The sequence below is a fragment of the Hemiscyllium ocellatum genome, chromosome 7 (genome assembly GCF_020745735.1).
Source record: "Hemiscyllium ocellatum isolate sHemOce1 chromosome 7, sHemOce1.pat.X.cur, whole genome shotgun sequence".
Taxonomy (NCBI): Eukaryota; Metazoa; Chordata; class Chondrichthyes; order Orectolobiformes; family Hemiscylliidae; genus Hemiscyllium; species Hemiscyllium ocellatum.
In genome coordinates this window covers 86,561,371-86,582,684 of record NC_083407.1, presented here as the reverse complement: position 1 = coordinate 86,582,684, position 21,314 = coordinate 86,561,371, and the positions used below count along the sequence as shown (strand labels likewise).

Below are 21,314 nucleotides of genomic sequence, written 5' to 3'. Positions count from 1 at the left end.
AGAAGCACATATAAGACACTTAAGTGGGCTAACATTGTACCCTGTTTGTCTACTTACATTTTAGATTAAACCTAAGATACAAGATAAACAATTCATGCCAGTGAATGCAAGACATGTTGGACAACCAACATCAAGTCTGACAGTCATGCCATGTTATAGAGGTGCCCTAAGTTTAAGATGCACACTTGGTAAACATGTTGGGTGGAATATGAAGCAGCAGTATGCATCATAACTCATTCTTGCATTCACTAGCCGCAGCTACAAAGATAGGCCTAGAGACTTAGCTGAATTGAAATCCTATTACATGACATATTTCAATTACTACTTAGTTCAAATTAGGATCTTCTAATTAATTTTTTGTCCATTTGTTTGAAACATTCACTTAATGACTCTATATTATTCAAGGCACTTTTACTAAGTGAGACCATGATTATATTTTAATCATCCAAATCAACAATTGGTGAATGCAGAACCAATTCCTGTTTTTATGTGCAAATTTTAATTATTTACAGGAATTTTAAAATATCTTGGCAGATTTATAATTATTATTTAATTGAAACTCTGGGGAGCAAAAATATATTAGCTTTTTAACCTGGGAAATAATAAACCAAACAAAATTATCACTGTGATCCATGATCCATGAAAAATGATTCCTGAGTATGCTTCTGTTGATTTTTCTTTAAGTTGGAAATATTGAAATTAACATTCAGAGTCAGCACTAAGGCTTGATGTTTTGCTATTGTACCAACTATGGAATCTCAAGTGGAATCTTTACATAACTGCTATATTTCCAAGTTCAATAGAGGATGTTCACAATTCAGAAATTGACTATATAGTAATATTTAGTGTAAAATAACGTGAAACATTTAAAGTTGTATGGTTTTCCATTGATTTACGTCAAACCGTTTAAGGAAAAGTGAGATTTAACAGTAAACCGTGAGGAGGAAAGATGGTCCTTTAACATTCAAAATTATCATACCAGTTTCTTCCTATGATACAAACAAAATGGGAGCTTTAACATCTGCTAGCACCAGAAGTTACAAACATAGAAAGTTTAATTATGACTTGTAAGTCACAGTTTCGAACTGCATTTCTATGGTAGAGCCAAATAATGATTTTTAAAAATTGCTTGATATGAACAGGATGTCCATGGGATTGCACCTGTCCTCATATATAATATGTATATGCTTTCCATGTATGTGGTACTTATACAATACAATGATTTCCTTGTCTATTTCCTTACAGAAGTTTTAAAATAATCTCATAATATTTGTTGTATCATGTGTCAATTTAGAGAAGGAATGCAGGTAAACAAAAATATACATTTTCTGATAGGAAATGTAATTTTTTTCCTAACACTGAAGGTGAATGCCTCACATAAGTCACCATAATTTCAGTCAACATGTTCCTAGGTGACCACTGGGTTTGTGAAGTTGGAAGGTATAATGTAGACACTCTATTCACTCCTCAGAGCTCTCTTTACAGAATTAGCGACCTGAATCAAGAGATAAAGGTGGTCACCTGATCTCTGAAACCATGACAAAGTGAACTAGAAAAGTCATAAGGGTGCCAGAAATCAAAGGGACTTTTAAAAAAAAGTGGTCTGAATCTTCACTGGAATTTTGACATTTTCTATCAGATTTTAAACCATTCATTGCTGTAGAACGCTACTAACTAGCTTTGTTAAAATGCCTTAGCAGTGTTGCTAAGAATGAATAATGTCATCAAGGTAACTTTTTGTTAAAGGGGCAGTCCTCAACAAAACAATGCTTGATCATTGTTATTGGCTGTTTGGTGAACATGATGTGAGGGCATAATTTTCAAAAGATAAAATTGCATCCCAAAATTTTTCATGAATGGTCTACGTATTAAATCATTGCAACTTCAATAATTGAATTTATAGGTTTAATGCCCTTTCAAGGCTTTTCATTCGCTTCCTCCTCCCAAAATTATAATTAAAACTTTCTGTATTACCTACTTAAAACTCTTCACTCGATAAATGCAATTTTCAGCAATAAAAGGCCTACATTCATTTTTTTTATCCAAGTCAAGAAAATAATAATTTTTTCAAGTCTTAAATTGGCAGAAATTGCATAAATGTAAATTATGAATGCTACTGCAAATAAATTAAGCTACTGCAGTCATTCTATTAGGTAAAGACAACACTTTAGTATCAACAGATGTTTCTGGTTTTATGGGACATGATCTATACTGGGAAACTCTGTCACTGAGAACTACAGATATAGTGGTAGCTAGTTCAGGGGTTGCTGAGTTGGTGTTCATTTGAACTGGCAGTACAGTACTGTTAGAAGTAGAATCTGTTGGTAGCAGTTTGTCTACATCAGAAGATGAACTCTGATGCTTAGATTTGCTGTGTTGATTCTGGTTCCTAAAGCCATCTTGGGCACGTCCCTTTCGGCTCCTGTTCCTACACTCATCTGATCTTCCAGGAAGATGATTTTCATTGAGCCTGAGGCCTTGCGCTCGGGAATTCAATCCTCGTCTTTGACCAGATGGGCCATTACGATGATAATGCTACATGAAAGGGTGAGAAAGGAAAAACAAGTATTTATCAGCAGCAAAGAACACAATTGTACATCTCGGAGATTCCGTGTCTTTTGTCCTAAAACAAGACCAAGTATTACACTTGATTTAAAATAAAAGCAGGGTTCTAATTCACATGGCAAAGAGGAAGGAGTAGGAGCATTTGGTTTCTAAAACACTGCAAAGTGTACAATGTAAAATTATGTCAGCTTTCCTTTTAATGTGCAAATAGGCTATCACTTGTCATTGTGGATTTTTTCTCAAGTACGCATAATCTGTGAAAAGCTAGAGTTTTAAAATAACCTCTCCTCTTTCCTAAACCATCAGGCCCTCCATTTCTTCCCCTGTGGCTAGATCCTGCTTGTGAAAGGTCGTGGTTTAAAGGTTAGTGAACAAGGGACCAGAATTTGGCCGGGACCAGAAGTTGGCCAGGACCAAATACAAAAAGTGCTGGAGAAATTCAGCAGGACTAGCAGCACCTGTATATGGACAAAATGAGTTGATGTTTCAAGTCCAGTGAGCCTTCACCAGAACACTAACTCTGTTCATCTCTGTGCGGATGCTGCCAGAGCTGCTAAGTTTCTCCAGCACTTTCTGATTTTGTTTCAGATTTCCAGTGTCCACAGTCCTTTATTTTATTTGGATGTCAGGACTATTGGCAGAACTTTTGTATTATTCCTTTCTAACTAATATAATGACGGGAGTTGATGATTGTAGAATCTATTATTTAGGTTTACCGCTCAGTGCTGTACAGCAATTATAGAATCTGTACTATTATAACTTTTACTTAGATAAGATAAAACTAGTTAGTATGAAAGTAAGGTAAAAACTTAGTATTCTGGAAAGGCAAGACCAAATGAGCTGAAGGACCTTTAAATGTGAACCTATCACGTTGTCTGGATGGCATTAAATTATTTTTCTCTCATGGTCCTCAAGATAGAAAGGCCTATAAATTCAGAAGTGTAAGAGTGCTCCCACTTGAGATAAATAATAGCCTCCTTGTGTTAGTAAATGACAGGCCCAACTTTGGACTCTCTTTGATGCTCAACTGCATTATTGATTTGGTCTTAGATTGCAATCAGGAAAAAACAATCTCCATGCAGCCTAACATGCAGCCCTTCTGCTGTGACTAGACGTGAGGACTTTATAAAAAGATACTTATTTAAACCCAGAGCAGGATTGCTGATGTTCTCCCCTACAGCAATTATTGTTGTGACTTTCTGACTTAGTTTTCATTTCTTGCCTGGCCTGTTTTGTCTTCCTGCTTGGGTCTTGTTTCCTGATTAAAGGTTCCTTTTCATTTATCTGAAGTTCTCGGAGGCACTAGCCGCTGCCTGATCTTCCATTGTGCCATTTTTAGAAGGTGCCCAATATGCTCAGGTGCTGTGTGAGTCAGGAAAGTGAGACCCAAGATCAAGGGATCTTAGATGGTCACAATTCAGGTGTAGTGATAGATCCCCTCAACAATGTGTGTGTCCAAACTATCAAACCCTAGTGCCATTGCTAGTAATAATAGGTGCTCTCTGATCCAACAAGGCTCTTCTACCTCATATAAGTATGGTAATGACTAAGATTATTTCCATAATGTCCAAGTATTAATCTGCCAGTAATTGACATGGCTGATTTAATATCAAACCACGTTTGGGAAGAAGCTGTAGTCCAAAGAACGATATTTAAATTATTCAAATCAGTCACAAGATATCCTTTCAGTGTTCTTACAGAAAGCTTTTGTCTCATTATCATGGGCTGGAATCAAATTCAAATTCTAAATGTTATTTGCATATTATTTGTGCTTAATAGTATGCAGGTGTTGGGTATGAACTGGGCACTCAGCCACTCTAGGTCGAAACAGATGAAAACTAGTTGTTGAGTTATGAGGTGTATATACTTGTATTGTATAACGCTGCAAATAAACGTGAAAGTGTAAAGATGGGCTCCGTTTCAATCCTTTATCAACAAGCTCTTTGGAGTTTTAACAATAAAGGCTAACATACCAAATCACCATCATTTTGTACGGGCTATAATAGTATTTCAAAACCTGGTAGAAAAGAAAGATAGCAATAACAATGTTAATGTGACGATCTTACCGGTCTGTCTGCAGGTACCTTCTGAATGCTAGAATTGTCCCTGGAATTCACTGCTTTAGAATTGACTGATGATAATGCAGCAAGTGAAGATGGCCCTGAAGGAACATTATTAGAACTGCCTTGAGGATTCAGATGTGTTGGACTCAATGAGAAGGAGCACTGCAGTCTTGTAGAGTAGTTATTCTTTGGATGTGATACTGCACAGAAAAAAGATGTTTTCAAAAAAATGCTTTAAACATCCAGTTTTAGAGCAAGAATGACTTTTCTCTTAAATCACATCAAAGAATTACCATTTGGTTTTTCAAAGGTTGGAAATTGGTAACTTTGTTCAAGGTGGAAATTCAACTTGTAGATATTTTCCAAGTCCAACTTTGAAGTAAAAGCCAGATTTAGCCTTTGAGGAGGTTAGAGTCCAGTTTGGGCCGGTGCAGTACCTGACAGGATTGGTGGCAGCTGCATTGGCAAGGTGTAGTGAGGACTCATAGTGGTGGGCGCACAATGGAGACAAGTTGGTGCTAAACAATGGCAATTCATGTTCCAGTGTGCAGCACAGGGGTCATGTGGCTGACTGCCAGGCTGATAGTCCGTGGTGGAACATTTAACAAGAAGGACTGTAAAGTTCTTTACTTTTCTGCCTTTATGTTCTATGTTTTCGTTTATTTTGCAGTTGAGTGGCGACACTATACAACACTTTTCACTATTTTGAAACAAAATACGCTTCAGCGGGTCGGTGTGGACTTGTTGGGCCGAAGGGCCTGTTTCCACACTGTAAGTAATCTAATCTAATACACATGACAGACAGGTAGATGGATAGACAGAGGGAAGAGAGACTGAATAATAGGACAGATGGTGCAGGTTTCTATCAAGTACCTGAAATCCATTTCCCGAAAGTGCAATTCACAACTAGAAAAGGACCTGTTGCTAAAAAGTGACTCACAGCAGTTCAGTATAAGAAAGGAATTTTTAAACTGCATGGTTAGTAAGGAGCATTGTCAGTGTGAAGCAGACTTCACTTGAGTGAGACAAAGGAAAGTAAGCATATCTGGCAATTTTATTCAAAGTGGGAATTCAATGCTGAGCAGAAAAAGGTCTTGTGACTAAAGTTTCCATCGAGATGTAAACCCTCCAGCTCTTCAGTAATACTTGGAGTGGAGTGATGTCACAAACTATTTAGTGATGCAATTGCAGGGAAAGCATTTGTGAATAGGATTAGCAAGTATTTCTAATTTCTAAAGTGTTTTCTCACTTAAAACTAGCTTGTTAAGTAGAAGACTGATATTAGTGTAAAATAAATTACAATTATGTCACAGCATGTTGTGGTGGGGGATTCTAACTTCCCCTATATTGACTGAAACTCGATTAGTGCCAGGAGCTTGGATGAGGGAAAAGTCTGTAAGACGTGTCCAGGATTGCTTTGTGAAGTAATATGTAAAATGTCCAACTAGGAAAGGGGCCATACGAAACCTGTTGGGGAATAGGCTTGGTCCGGTGATTGACATTTTAATGGGGTAGCATTTCAGGAACACTAACCATGATTCCGTAAGTTTTAATTTCTTATGGATAAGGAGAAGAGTAGTCCTCAGGTGTAAGTATTAAACTGGGGGAACGGCTAACTACCAGAATATTACACAGCAACTGGGAAATATAGATTAAGAGTGGCTGTTTGAGGATAAATCCACATCTGGCATGTAGGAATCTTTTAAAGGCCAATTGATTAGAGTTCAGGGTGAGCATATTGCTGTGAAAATGAAGGGTAAGGATAATAAGACTCAGGAACTTTCGCCTATAAGAGAAATTGTGAGCTTGGTCAAAAAGAAAAAGGAAGCATGCGTAGGGTTAAGAAAATTGAAGACAGACAGACCCCCCGAAGAATTAAGAGAAGCGGGAAATAACTTAAAGAGTTAGGAGTTTAGTGTTGAATCCGAGAGGCAAAATGATGGACCAAGTGGCCTACTTCCGTTCCTATCTTTTTCTCTACATTGACTTTAATAGTTTGAAGGTGTGACATAAGAACCGATTGTCATTTTTCCTGCAATAGATCTGAAATAATACACATCTCCATTATTACATACTAATTAAAGTTCTGCAGAAATATACATAACTTCCAAGGCAGAAAATACCCTAATTGATCAAACCAACCTAAATCAGTTTTGCCCCTTTGTCAAACAAACGGATTTTATCACATTTATCCACCTTTTACCCCAACTCCCTTCATGTCTGTTGTCTTACGTTCCCTATCTAACCCAACCATGAATGTTAGTAAAGTTTCTACCTCAACCATTGACCTTAGAAGTGAACTTCAAATCTTCTCAACTTCATATGAAGCACTTCTTCTTACTTCCTGTTCCACATCTTTTCAGCCTGGATTTTCGCTATTCCAGTAAAAAGTGAGGTCTGCAGATGCTGGAGATCAGAGCTGAAAATGTGTTGCTGGTTAAAGCGCAGCAGGTCATGCAGCATCCAAGGAACAGGAAATTCGACGTTTCGGGCAAAAGCCCTTCATCCTGACCTGCACATTTTCAGCTTTTCGCTATTCCAGCTAGCATCAGTAATTTCCCACCTTGTTAGATATGTCTCTTTTAAAAGGGACATTCAGGGAAGGTAGGTGCTTGTAGAGGGTGTTCAGAGATAACCACTGAGGCAGGTGAGAGTCGCGGTGGGCTGGTCAGAAGGCCTGTCTCAGTTTAATGGGACTTCATGAATGCATCAACATCCTTACTCAGAAGAGCCTTATTATAAAAGCTTGGATAAACTCCAAGACTCAGTAATGGATTAGCTCAGCAAGGTATCTACTTAAACAGACTGAAGTGGAGTCTTTGCCTTGATAGATTGACATTTTCATTACGTTATACTAAGTTATTATTTATTTGAACATGCATGTACTTACTTTTGCACTGCAGATTAAGATGTGCACAATGAGGATATCTTTTGTTATTGATCTTTTGATAGCTCTGTTTGATTAACCCTTTTATAGGATTGTAAGTGCAGTCGTTTCTTTCCAGAATAGATTTGTGAATTAGATTAGATTATTTACAGCATGGAAACAGGCTCTTTGTCCCAACAAGTCCACACCGACCTGCCGAAGCGCACCCACCCAGACCCATTCCCCTACATTTACCCCTGCACCTAATACTACGGGCAATTTAGCATGGCCAATTCACCTAACCTGCACATTTTTGGACTGTGGGAGGAAACCGGAGCACCCAGAAATCCACGCAGACACAGGGAGAATGTGCAAATTCCACACAGTCAGTCGCCTGAGGCGGGAATTGAACCTGGGTCTCTGGCGCTGTGAGGCAGCAGGGCTAACCACTGTGCCATCGTGCTGCCCACATTAGTGTTTTTGCAGCGCAGTTCAATACTTGATGTAGTTTTATTGGTTCTAAAGTGTACTTGCATGAGTGGGCATGTACTATGCAGAAGATTAATGGAGGGGGGCAGAAGGGACATAACTTTTTGAACATCTCAAAAAATTCCGAAACCAAGGTCATAGTTCACAAATCCTCTGAAGCTGGTGCGACTCCACAAAAGGTGCAGTGGGTGTACCAAAAGGCAACCCCTGCCTGAGCGAAGCTGATCAGGGGAATGGAGCCTGAAATCCTCACCTATACAAGTGAAAACTCCCAGCACAGAAATCTTGGAATTGTGTTGCACGCATTTTCAATTTGGCCTCCGAGTCAGTGAGATTCCATAAAAATCAGTTCATAACTTTGTATCTATCACTCCAATGCTGCATTGTTCAACTGATGGAATCTGTCAGCTATTTCCTCCAAACTATCCCTTCAATATGTTAAATACTTCAGTAATCTCACTTGGCATTGAGATATGTGCTTTCTCATAATAGGCAACATCTGAGTGAATCTTTACTAGTTCTAAGCCACATAATCCATCCCTTAGTAAAGGTGAATTCACCATCATCCCAGAGGAATATAGCACTGCTCTCTCATTAGAGAGAGAGAGACCTCTGGAGGTGATTTAGCATAAGGATCACTACACCTCAGTCGAGGGATGAGGTTGAGAAGGAAGGACCTTCATGCTAACCTCAACAGCAGATTACAATTCTTGTGATAAAATCTAGAATTCTGTCTGCGTGTATGGTCAAATTAACCCAAGGTACTTTTGTTAATGCTCTGTAAAGCTATACCCACAAAATCTCTCCACTGTTTCATAACTGTGTTGATGACAATGGTCTAACTGACTCATTCACAGGAAACATGTCACTTTCTGTAATTCTTGTATTCAACTCATTTTATCTAACCATAGACCATTTCCTTGCCTTCTCCAAACCGTTGAATCTGGGCTTGCAGACTGTCAATGTTACCAGTGAATCGGGCTGATCTCCCCAGGTCTTCGTCATATTTGCGTTCGCTTACAAATTGCTGTTTGGAACAGATAAAACTTCAGTTAAAATCAAGGCATTGTCATTTGCAGTGCTCAAAACACCTAGAGGTGATCTTTTAAACAAACATGACAGCATCTTTTGCTCCCCTAGGGCATTCTGTGTTTCCCAAAACCAGCATGACATCCTAAATGATGTATAATATCAGTTCCAAACCAATGTGGCTGACTCTTAAAAGCACTTGTAAAAATATTACAATCCACTCAATTTTGTCAAAGACAGGGCAACTAGGGATTGATTATTTCAATCCGAGCCAGCAACACCTTTGTCCCAATAATTAAAAATGAATTCAATGTGCCATATATAACAGAGATATAGCAGAAAGAACTGTGTTCAAAAGTTGAATTGTGCTATATTACCTTGTTTCAATAATGTCTGTACATTGTTTTGGACAGTTTCTTGTGACTACACTACACTATACAGTAAATTATTTTTATTCTTACATGGGATGCGAGGTCATTGGAAAGACCAGCATTTATTTCCCAACATTATTTGCTCTTGAGAAGGTGGTGGTGAGCTGCTTTGTTGAACCAACGCAGCTCGTGTTGATAAGGTACATCCTTAGTACTGTTCAGAAGCAAGTTCTATGATTTTGATTCATAAACAATGACATAATAATGCCATAACACTCCAATGGAGAGTAAAAATTTGAAATGGTGGTATTCCCCCGAGTCCATTGCTCTCGTCAATATCTACAAACGGTAGATGTTGAAGTTTGGAAAGTACTGTTGAAGAAGCCTTCAAATGTGCTGCCGCGGTGTCTCATAACTTTGAATGACAAATGAAGAAATGCAAATTCAGCATAATCTGGATTTAAGTGCTAACATAATAATGACCATGTAACCATTGTTGATTTTTGTAAAATCCCATCTGGTTCACTAATGTCCTTTAGGGATGGAAATCTGACACTTGATCTGGCCTACAAGTGATTCTGAAACCCATGTCAGTGTGGTTAACTCTTAACTGCCCATCTGAAATCATCAACCACACTCAGTCCTATCAAACTACTACAATGTCTAAAGAAAGGAATGAAACTGGACAGACACTCAGTTTCAACCAAGACACTGTAAATAGCAATGGCGAATGCAACTTGTTGACCATGCTAAGTCCTTCTTCTAAACAGTAGGGAGCATTTGCTAAAGTTTTGACAGCTGCACCTTTACAGTGCTTCAATACTCCCTTCAGTACTCTCACAGATAAAAAAAAACACACTTGTGACAGATAGATTGGTGAAGACAAGATCAGGTACATTCTTTTCTCCTCATGCTAGTTCTCTCATCATTTTTTTCAGGACATGGCCAACTCAACAAGTTGTGTCTAATTTCACTGAGCAAGAGAGCAGAAATCTTCCAGCACTCGAGTCATTTATGCCTATGTAAAGCACTTAAAGGTCTTCAGTGATGGTTTATAATGTTTTTGCTTAAATTACATCAAAGTCCTCCTTTCACTGAATATATGCAACAGAGACAGAATTTGGAAATATGCAAATAATCTGAAGCCATTGCTTCTTATAGCCTTGACAAGAAAGCTCATTTGGCAGGAGATAAATTGGCTCAAAATTGGTTGTGACTGTGTATCAGCAAAAACATTTTCAAATAAGGACTGAGTATTCAACATCTGTGTAAGAATTCAAGCTGGAACACAGGATCTGTGGGGAACCAGAACTTAAAACAAATGTAAAACTCCAGTTGAAATCCCAGGAGTAATGTTTCAGCTTATTTCTAGGATGGGTGCGAAATGGGTGGTGATCCATGGCGCCTGTTCTTAGCTTAAGGCCTGGTTTCCAATCGAGCTGCTCAAGCCATGGCTGGTAGAAAGGTTCTCCACTGCAGTTCACTTATTTTTGACACTGAAACATGACTATATCTTTACACAATCAAGCTGGTAGTTGAGGAGTGGGCGTAAGACACAAATGCAAGTGGGTGGGAAAGGGGCTGCTAGTTTACCAGGCAAAGGGGAAAGTTAAAGATGTAAACAGTCCCTTCTGTCACTCACCTTAATCTCTGCTCTAAGTTCAGCAAGCTGGGATTCTGACATCTGGATAGCCATATCTGTCAATCTCTTCAACTCCTCAGCTCTCCTCTGTCTTGCATCCAGGATCTCCACTGAGAAACACAACACAAAATTCACTCAAATCAGCAAAGACCCTTGACCTTTCAGCAGTTTTAAACTTGGGGATCATGATTTACACTCCGTCTCTACAATAGGCAGCCAGCAAGTCGCTGTATTCTACCGGGATTTCAATTGAGTCCATGCTCTTACTTGGACAGAATTCATATTCTGCCTTTGGTTGGGATGGTGCAAGTAGGAAGCTGGAAAATTTGGTCAGTTACCTCACTGCCTGATTGCAGGATTGGATCGAACAGGTTCCACACTTCCAACAGAGGTTCATGACTTTTATATTTCAACAGCCTCATGTTTGTTTTCTGTATGATTGTTGGGCACCCAGTTAAAAGCCTTGAACAGCAAAGGAGTATCCAGCATTCCACAGGATATGAGCAGCGTGTGCTAACCATTTGTGATGTGGAAAGCTTTCTATTTCTGAAGACAGTCTGTCCCCCTTAAAGGGAACCTTCAGTGATGGGCAGGATGCTATTGCTGAATGCCAGCACTGCAGTTTTAAGCAAAGGAAATGGTATCCCAGAGTAGAGAAAGGACTCCACAGCCACAGATATAATATTGTCAGGTTTAAATGGAGGGGGAGAGATTTAAGAGGTGCCACAGTTCTGCAAAGGACCTAGGAATATCTGAAAGACCATCCTCAGGACAGATTTGAAGGAGGTGGCTAGAGAGTTCTGCTCACATTATGTGGAACTTAAGACCTGACACAAATGCCACTCATAGTTGATTGATCTCACACAGGTGGTTAAAGTCATCCACAAGTGTCTTCTATCCACTGCTCCCTCACATTCCTTACCCACTATATCCTTATTACTCACCCATCAGCAGTTCGGGCACTCAGAACTCACAACTAAAAGATATTCTACATCATCAGCACACACATTCTGATATTGCCAGCTTCCTTTGCAGATCCTTTAGCTTTAACATACCTCCTGCCATTCAGGTGTGGGAGGATAAGCATGCACATTAAGTGCAACACAATCAGTTACCTCTGACCTCTCTCCTGGAGGACACGGCTGTGCAAAAATGAAATCCCCAATACCAATTCTAGCTTGTGTGCTCATTGAATCCTCTCCTCTTCCTATGAGGATGCAGCAACACTCTTGCCAAATCCAAGAACTCAGCACAACTCTTTCAAAATCTCCTGTACCTGTTTGTCCATGCACAGGACTACGGAGGCCATGCCACAAGTCTGTCATACTAAGTGGGTGTACAGCTTCTGTCAGATCATCTTTGGTGACACAATAAATCTAAACTTCAAATCCCCATTCTTTTCTAAAGCAAGCCAAAATGCCTGAAATAGAAATCAAGGATGACAAATAAATCTCTCAAAAATGGTCTTAACTCTTTGATTTTACCATTTGACAAGAATGACAAGGCTAACGGCCTTTACTATCATTGATGTATAAGTCCCACAGCCTCTGCAGACAAGGAGCTGATGCTCAGTCAAGTGTCAATGTGCAAGTGTTTCTGTCCATGTTGGTGCCACTCCATGTGTAGTTTTACTTTACTCACGACTGTAATTGCGGCACTGGATATAAACAAAACCCTGTCAGATATTTCAGGAGAAGCATCTTTTTAAACAGTGTGATACTTCTTCATTATTGGCAATCAATTGCCCTGGCACTGAAAGTTAGCTATTTCACATATGGAATCTGTTCTTCAGATGGTGTTTTTCTGTTCAGTGAGGATCCAGATGCCTTGTTTCTGACATTACATCATTATGGGCACTTTCAGCTATGTTGTGTCCACAAATTATTTTAAGCTGAATCATGCAGGACCAAATGCCAAAAACTCTGAGATGTTTTGCCACAGCAAATTTTGCCCCATTATTGTTACAAAAAGGTGCGTGCATTTCACTCAGTGACATTTTTGTTGTTTAGTGACATTGGCAAAGGAAGTTGATCATTAAGAGGAGTTTGAGTGGGATTCAAATCTCCTAATAACCAATGAATGGTGGAAACCTAGAAGCAGTGGCTATAAGCGTTGGTCAAAATCTGTAAATCTAATGGCAAGTAACTCACTCCCTGACTGTTCAAAGCCTGTCTATGAGCAAGTAGTTAGTGGTTACAGAATCAAACAAGAGTCAGGAAACCTTGCGCACACTCCCACTGAAGGTTCGGAGGATTTCCTCTCTCTATCTGGCCCTCTCTTCCCTCCACGACCTCCATAACCAAACCTTTCTCCTGACACACCTACAAAGTCTGCCACTCGGACTGCACCCTGTTTAGATGATAATTTCCTGGAAGTGTTGATGGAGTGAAGTCTTGAAAAAAGAACCCTGAAAGGTTCCCAAGGTTATTTTCAAATACAGTCCGCCTCCAGCAGTAAGTAAAAAGTGATTGCTGAGCAAGGCTTGAAGTAAGTGTTAGAAATTCTCAGCAATAAGCTGCTTAGACCTGTTCGACTGGTAGGTGAGGATGTTAAGTGGAGCGGTTTCACCAGAATAATGTGTAATCTCTTCACTGAGCTGGACAGGCTCTTCAATTGTCGCAACACTGTAATGATGTTTAGGTGGAGAAAGAGGTAATGTCTGGAGGAGGATGGTGTTTTCATGGTGGAGGCTCTGTGGGTGCTGTTTGTGACTACACAAGACAAGAGAGGGAATGAGTTGCAAATAGTGGTGAAAGGTTGGGTATGCTAAGAGCACAATTACAGTGTTTGCAATAGGACGGCAGAACAGCACTTGACAATGAGTGGGTCTCAATCCTTTTCCACTAGGGAAAGTGTTCTCTCCTCATTGAGGATAAGCAGATGAACGTTGGGTATCCCACCACCCATCTTGGCTCCCTCTACGCTTTTTGGGCTGTTGCTGCTGGAATGATTCAAGGGCAGGGATGAATGAGATGGAAGTGGTTGGCACAGCAGTTAGTGTTACTGCAGGTGACAAGTAGGTGGGCGGTTTCCTGACTGAGGGTGTAGAAAGCGCAGAGGGCAGGAAGAGTTAGTATTCTGGTAGAATGGGCTGAGTTAGCAGCATTGAAGGAAGGTGTTGAGTGCAGTAGTGAGAGTGGCAGACCACAAGCCTTGTTGGGAGTTGGCTGCAGTGTCAGTGTGAGAATAAGTGTCAGGATTAGAGAAGAGGTGACAGCACTTATCCTTGTAGAATGCAGAAGGTCATTAACTTCCTGCCTGCACTGCTAGGTATTCCTCCTGACCATGGACAACACACCGACCTCTGCTGGCAACTTCAGAGCAGGCTGGCAGGGTCCAGTATCTCCTCTGGCTGTCCTGAACAAAGAGGACAGCCCTCCCCTCCACCACTGTGTCCACCAGAGCCTCCAGGTCCCTGTCTGCAAAACAGCTGTCAATGCTCCTCTACTCACTGTCTCACACAGGGTAATTTCTCAGGTACTGGAACTCTGGCTGACAGCATCTGACCTGGTGCACAGCTGAGGTTGAAATATGATGCTGGTAGCAGGAACACTGGAAGGTCCTTGCAGCGGTGAGCACCAGATAGTGTGAGAGAGGGGCCTGCTGTATAATGAACAAAGTCAGAAGCACAAAATTGCGTGAGAAAGCTCACTAGAGCTCAGAGATAAACCGTCCAGCAATCTCATTGAAACTTAGCCAAAATTTAGGAAAATTCAGCCCCATTTTATCAGCTGCATCCTTTCATAACTTGTTTAAAACTACAGCAGAAATAACTGCATTTTTGTGGCATCCGTTCAAACATTTATAAGGACCAGATGTGTCATGCATTAGCACTTGAGCTATTACATCTGAGACATATTTACAAAGCATAAATTCTGAAGTCATCCAAACTCGGTTCATATGGGAGCATATTGGGTCATAGAGTCCTACAGCACTGAAACAGGCCCCTCTGCCCAAACTGGTCCATATTGATCAAAATGTCCATCAACTCTAACCCTATTTCCCTGCACTTGGCCCATATCCTTCTAAACCTTTCCTATCCATGTTGTTGTCCCACTGCCACTTAAATGTTGTTAATAGACCTGCCTCAATCATTCCCGCTGGCAGCTCATTTTGTATGTGTACCACTTTCTGTGTAAAAATGTTGCCCCTCAGGTTCCCTTTTATTCTTTCCCCTCTGAAATAAACTATGTCCTCCACTCCTTGATTCCCCAACCCAGGGAAAAAAGACTGAGTGCATTCACTCTATCCATGCTTCTCATGATGTTACAAGATCATGATGTTACAACTTCTTTAAGATCCCACCTCAGTCTCCTATGCTGTAAAGAAAAAAGTCCTAGCTTGTCCAACCTTTCCTGATAAAAGCAGTTCTTTGAGTCCTGACAACATTCTTGTAAATTTCTTCTGCACTCTTTCCAGTTTAATAACATCCGTCCTATAGCAAGGTAACAAAAACAGAACATAATATTCCAAGTTCAGCTTCACACGTCCTGTATAACTGCAACATAACATAACATATATGAAAAGTCAAAAATTGAGAAGAAGCCATTTGACCCCATTGGAAGTTATCACTTCCCTCATCTCCCAGTTCTTTAATTCTTCATTGTGATGTCTCATTTTAGTTCAAATTGTTCAATGTTTTATTATCATTAATCTACCTGGACTATTGTGAACATCAATCATTTTCGGTAAAAATATTTATGCTATCTGTTCCTAATGTACATTTCAGAAATAACCATTAATGTCTTGTGGTCCTACTTTCTTGGAACTATCTGAAGTTGAATTCACAGAATGTGATATTACTTTGTTTTCTGCCAACGTATGTTTGCATATTAAATTACACAATTCTCTGCCTTAAGGGAAATCCCAGTAGATCGTGAAACTAGCATGTTCCCAACAATCTGTAAAATAGTGCAATACGGAGAGGAAGTGAAAAAAAAATTCAAGAATAGTCATCCAAACTTTCTGCTATGTGATACCACAAAATATCACAACTGCCAAATCTCTACCTCATTAAAAAAAACATTCCCAATAATACCGCCAAGTGGCATATGCTGTTCCACCTCATTAATCTACGCTCATAACCATGGCAAAGTCATCTCTCATCTGGAGTTAAGCCCCTTATGTGATTATGTAACAGCCTGTGTTACAATCAGAATAACTGTTTCAATGCTATGGTTCTGTATTTGGTACATAATATTTTGGTACTTAGTTAAAGATGTTCCATATGCTCTCTGTTTCACACAAACAATCTTGTTCCATAGAACTAGAGAAAGAAAATTTGTTTCATTCTATCTGTACTAATTATTTGCTCCAAATCAAATTCCTAGACTCTTTCGCCTCCCAACAACCCATTATCTTCCTTACATTTCCCTTAAAATATGCTTCAAACACAATCTGTGGCAAAGCAAGTATAGCAATGAATATAGTTTAGAAATATTATATTGGCGGTGAAGTACTTTCTTATTCTGAATAATAGTGTAGAAATAGGAGTTATTTATTTTAACACAGAGGAGTTTCTCCTGTGTTCCCATGGCCAATTTTAAACAGATCACACCCACTTCGCTGACTTCCAAAGCAGACAAATAGTCTACCAAAATTCTCCTTTGTTTAAAAAAAAATCAATTTCTGTTGTTTTAATATTTGCTTCATTGTAAAACCTCTTACAGCTTGATTTTTATCTTTGACATAGATAACTGAAGCATGGAAATTTTGTACTTCAGTAGAAGTCAAATTTCACTCCAGCAGCAGAATAGGGAGCCGATGGAATCAAGTCTACCATCTTCCAGAATCATGTCAAAGATAACTGCAGGGACAGTGAAGATAACCTGCTGAAAAGGTTGCCATTCTCCATGCCAGTATATTGAACGTCCATGCCCATTCATTCAGACTAAGGTCTGTACCAAACCAATGGGTCTGACAGTGGCATTGTACTGCTCTTGTGCACTGAAATGTTTAAAAACATCAGTTCACTATTTCCTTTCAGAAACTACTGATATTATATTTCTCAAAGTGGCAATCAACCAGATCTTTAAAGCATCAATAATTAAAGAATTAGGCACTAGGCTGTCTTTATTCTGTACAAATAAACGCTCAGCCATTAACAAAACAAAACAATATTTATGTTATTATAACATCATTAAGCTATGTCAATAAAGTAAATTTTTTATCAGCCCTCTGTTAAACATGTATAATGAGGCACAATGCCTCTGTTACACATGTTATCTGACCTGTACAGAGGGCACATAGGTGAATGGAAGTACCATGAATTGGCAGAGGTTATGAGCGGTCACTGATGATAGGGGCAGGCATGGGCTGGCATGGGAAAGGGCTTATGAACCAGGTTCCTGCTGCACAAGATAGTTCTGAAGAAGCGTCACTGGACTCAAAACGTTAACTCTGCTTTCTCCCCACTGATGCTGCTGAGAGTTCCTCCAGCGATTTCTGTTTCGTGAATTCCAGCACAAGCTTTCCCCTTTAAGTTACCACAATGCAACACGCAATTTAAGAAATTGCTTATCAATCCAAAAGAATGCCAATAAGTATTTAAATATATCATACGGAATATTCCTAAAAACTATTCTTTCCCATCCCTGGTAAATTTACATTGTTCACCCCTTCTGGTACTAATTTAACGGGATATCCAGCAATCTAACTGTGACCTAACCAGTACCGTGTATCATTTACTTTATTATGTTATGTAAGCTCTAAAACCCAAGTGAGAAGGTAGTTGATGCATCCAGGAGCAACAGTGGGAGATCCAGTAAAATTTAATGGTCAGCCCACATTAACAAGCTAGTGGCTGGAGTCCCAGCCAAAGTAACCAGGAAATCTCCAGGAAACAATGGAAATTGAGTCCAATTGTAAAACAATGAGTTATCACAGTGAATAGTTAGAGAAGCCATTGCAGTAGACATTTTGAAGTAAACAGCTTTTCAATATTTTACCAATGTATTATTTACCTTGGGAGTACACTCAAACAGGTTTCACCTGGGATATTGCAAATCCCTGTTTAAGTTTAAGCTTTTGCAGACTTCTTAATGGAGAATCTAAGAACTGATTGGCCTTACTGTAGGTTGGCAGCTGTTTTGTACAATGAACACAACTTCACATCTGCATCCATTTTATTAACTAATATGAGAAAAATGCAATAATGTGAGCCTGCTAATCATTAATCACATGATAGGAATAAAACAGCTTTCAGAACATCTTTAAACAGTAATGCATCCTGAATCTGACAGCAATCTAAAAGGGCCACAGGAGAGAGATCTTTAAAATTCCCACATTTCTGGTGCAAATATTTTACTGCATTATTATTTGGTGACATCATTCTCTGTGATATAAATATTTGTAAAATTATAATAAACTAAAAATGTTAGAATGCTGGTAGTTCACACTTACATTGGCATCCTTTGTTTCAATCATTCTATGACAGAGATTTTGAAATTCTCATCCTCATTTCTCAATCCCTCCATTCTCCTGCCTGTCCCCATCTCTCAGTTTATTTAGCCCTAAAGGTACCTGCATTACTCCAGTTATGGTCTTTTAAGTATCCTCAATATTAACTGCTCTGCCATTGGTGGCTGTGCCTTCAGTGACCAATTTCAGCTCTGAAATTCGCTCCTTAAACTTCTCCAACTCCTTACCTCTCTTGATCCCTTCAGACACTCCTTGAAACTTAACTCTTTGATCAAGTTTCTATTCATTTATCCCAGAACCTCTTGATGTCAAAAATGTTAAGTGGAGCTCCTAGGGATATTTCATGACCTTAAATGTACAAAACCACTATAAGCTCAAATTTTCTTTTGATGGTGTTGGCAAAACACGGTGGCACAGTGGTTAGCACTGCTGCCTCACAGCGCCTGAGACCCGGGTTCAATTCCCGACTCAGGCGACTGACTGTGTGGAGTTTGCACGTTCTCTCCGTGTCTGTGTGGGTTTCCTCCGGGTGCTCCGGTTTCCTCCCACAGTCCAAAGATGTGCGGGTCAGGTGAATTGGCCATGCTAAATTGCCCATAGTGTTAGGTAAGGGGTAAATGTAGGGGTATGGGTGGGTTTCGCTTTGGCGGGTCGGTGTGGACTTGTTGGGCCGAAGGGCCTGTTTCCACACTGTAAGTAATCTAATCTAATCTAAAAAAACGTAACAGTTGTGCTTGACTTGGTGTGTTCTCTAAGAATCTACATCATTCAAGTACAGTTTGAACAACCAGGTATGCCTGAATAGATTTATCTGAAATTCTTTCCAGAATTAATGGTCTTCAAGAAATTTAACGGAGGAAGCATAATTCTCTGACAGAAAATAAAGTGCAAATGTAATCCTGGGATGCATAATCTGAGTTTCACAACTGCCTGTAGGGGCAGTATCTTTCAGAATACCAGCTGTGGCTTATCTGGAAGGACTCTTGCCTCTGAGTTGCAAAATTTTAAGTCACAGTCCAGGACTTCAGCACAAAAAAAAGGCTTACACTCCAGTTCAAGACTGAGGGAATCACGTGAATGCTGATTTTCAGGGGTAATATCAACTGAAGGCCTTATTTATCATCAAAAATGGCCTGTAAAAATTGCCCAGTACTATTTTATTTTGTGTACTTTCTCCTGGGGAACTATCTCTTGAGCTAGTTGGCCACAGTGAGTGTTTTGGGGAGGTACTGGATCTTGATCTGGCTGGCCATTGGGCTGACTGGCCATAGCCAATGGTGTTGTAGGGTTTTTCTTTCTTTTAACAGAGCTGTATTTTTGTCCTTCATGAGGAACTAACTTTAAGCTGGCTGGGTTTATTCCCTTTCCTCAGGGAGCTGGTCTTTCAGCTGGCTAGTTGCAACCAGCAGCATTGTTACTTTGGAGAAAATGTGGGAGTGGAAGAGGCAATTTGGTGGTGGGACTTATTCTTTGTTCCACTGTCAGCTGTATGAACTGAATTTCTTACCTGTCCTGCCTCTACTCCAGTGCATGGACTAAACCTCCTTGGTGGGCCCAACCTCATTCAGTAGGCCGGTTCGTTGTGTGGGAGGTCTAGGCCTCCAGGAGCAGATTGTGGCGGTGTGAGTGGATTGGACCTCATGGGGAAGCCAGCCATCGTGTGCAATATGCACACCCTGCCGATGGGAAGAAGACCTGCCATCGGGAGGGAACCCTGCCATCGGGAGGCAGGGTCTGGTTTGGGAAGGGGATTCTGGGTCAGATGGCAAACTGTGGGAGTAATCCCTGTGTCGGTGGTGGCTCAGGTTTTATGAGCAGACTCTGCCTTGGAATGGACTCTGTCCCTCAGAGTTTGCACTGCACTCTTACGCGTACAAGATTTTGGAGAAGATTTGTAGCTTAGGTTGTGGATCAGGTAGGTTTGTTCTCAGACATTTCACCACCCATGCTAGGTAACATCATCACTGAGCCTCCGGCAAGACAATAGCAGACCAAGAAAAAGAAAAGACTGGCTCTACAAGAAAGATTGTCCACAGCAATAACATGGACAACTCAGAGACTTGGATAAAGAACCTGTCAGATGACCATTCCCAAACACAGAAAAAGTGATCCTAATATGAGGGATGAACTTCAACCACAGGGACTTGGATAAAAAGGACTTCCTAGTAGCACGGAAATCCGCCCTGAAAGAAAACGGACTTACAGAAGAAACCCAGCAGGCCATTAGACAGAGAGCAGCACCATCACTAAGCAGGAAGAAAGAAGAAAACACCCTTGGCATGCTGGAAGGGAAAGCCCTGAAAAGACGGAAACATAATAATCCTATGGGCAGCAAAAGGGCCCATGACTGTCATCCTGAACAAAGCACAATACTTTGAAAAAACAAGCACACTACTTGCTGATACCACCACCTACCAATAGGTGGTGATGGACCCAACTTCACAGCTAGAAAATCATATTACAGCATCCCTGAGCAAACTTTGCAAGACAGATGAAATTAACAAGACAGACCTCCAAAGAATGCAACCAGAAGGATCCAACACACCCCATTTCTATGGATCACCAAAAGTATTTAAACAAGGCCCACCCCCACCCCCACCCCAGGGATCTCATTGAGTAGGCCGGTTCAATGTATGGGGGGCGGCCTAGGCTTTCGGGACAGATTGTGGTGGTTAAGTGGATCGGACCTCATAGAGGAGCCGGGGCCTTTGTGTGCAGTGTGTGCACCCTGCTGACAGGAGGAGGACGTGCCATCGGGAGCGAACCCTGTTGTTGGAGGCAGGTTCTGGTTTGAGAAGGGATTTCTGGTTCAGACAGCAAATTCTGGGAGTAGGCGAAAGTGGGTACTGCAGATGCTGGATATTAGAGCC

General features: G+C 40.3%; 1 protein-coding gene across 2 annotated transcripts in view; it reads right to left on the bottom strand.

Annotated features, from left to right (window-relative positions):
* Nucleotides 1-508: 508 nt before the first annotated feature.
* LOC132817531 (spermatogenesis-associated serine-rich protein 2-like) overlaps nucleotides 509-21,314 on the bottom strand; it is a 149,581-nt gene continuing 128,775 nt past the window's right edge. For both annotated transcript variants that reach the window (XM_060828024.1, XM_060828025.1), the window contains exons 9-12: nucleotides 11,026-11,135; nucleotides 8,908-9,010; nucleotides 4,632-4,828; nucleotides 509-2,535 (exon numbers count right to left, since the gene is read on the bottom strand). In XM_060828024.1, the coding sequence (XP_060684007.1) occupies nucleotides 2,128-2,535; nucleotides 4,632-4,828; nucleotides 8,908-9,010; nucleotides 11,026-11,135 (818 nt within the window). In that variant the 3' untranslated portion in view covers nucleotides 509-2,127. The remainder of the gene's footprint in view (nucleotides 2,536-4,631; nucleotides 4,829-8,907; nucleotides 9,011-11,025; nucleotides 11,136-21,314) is intronic.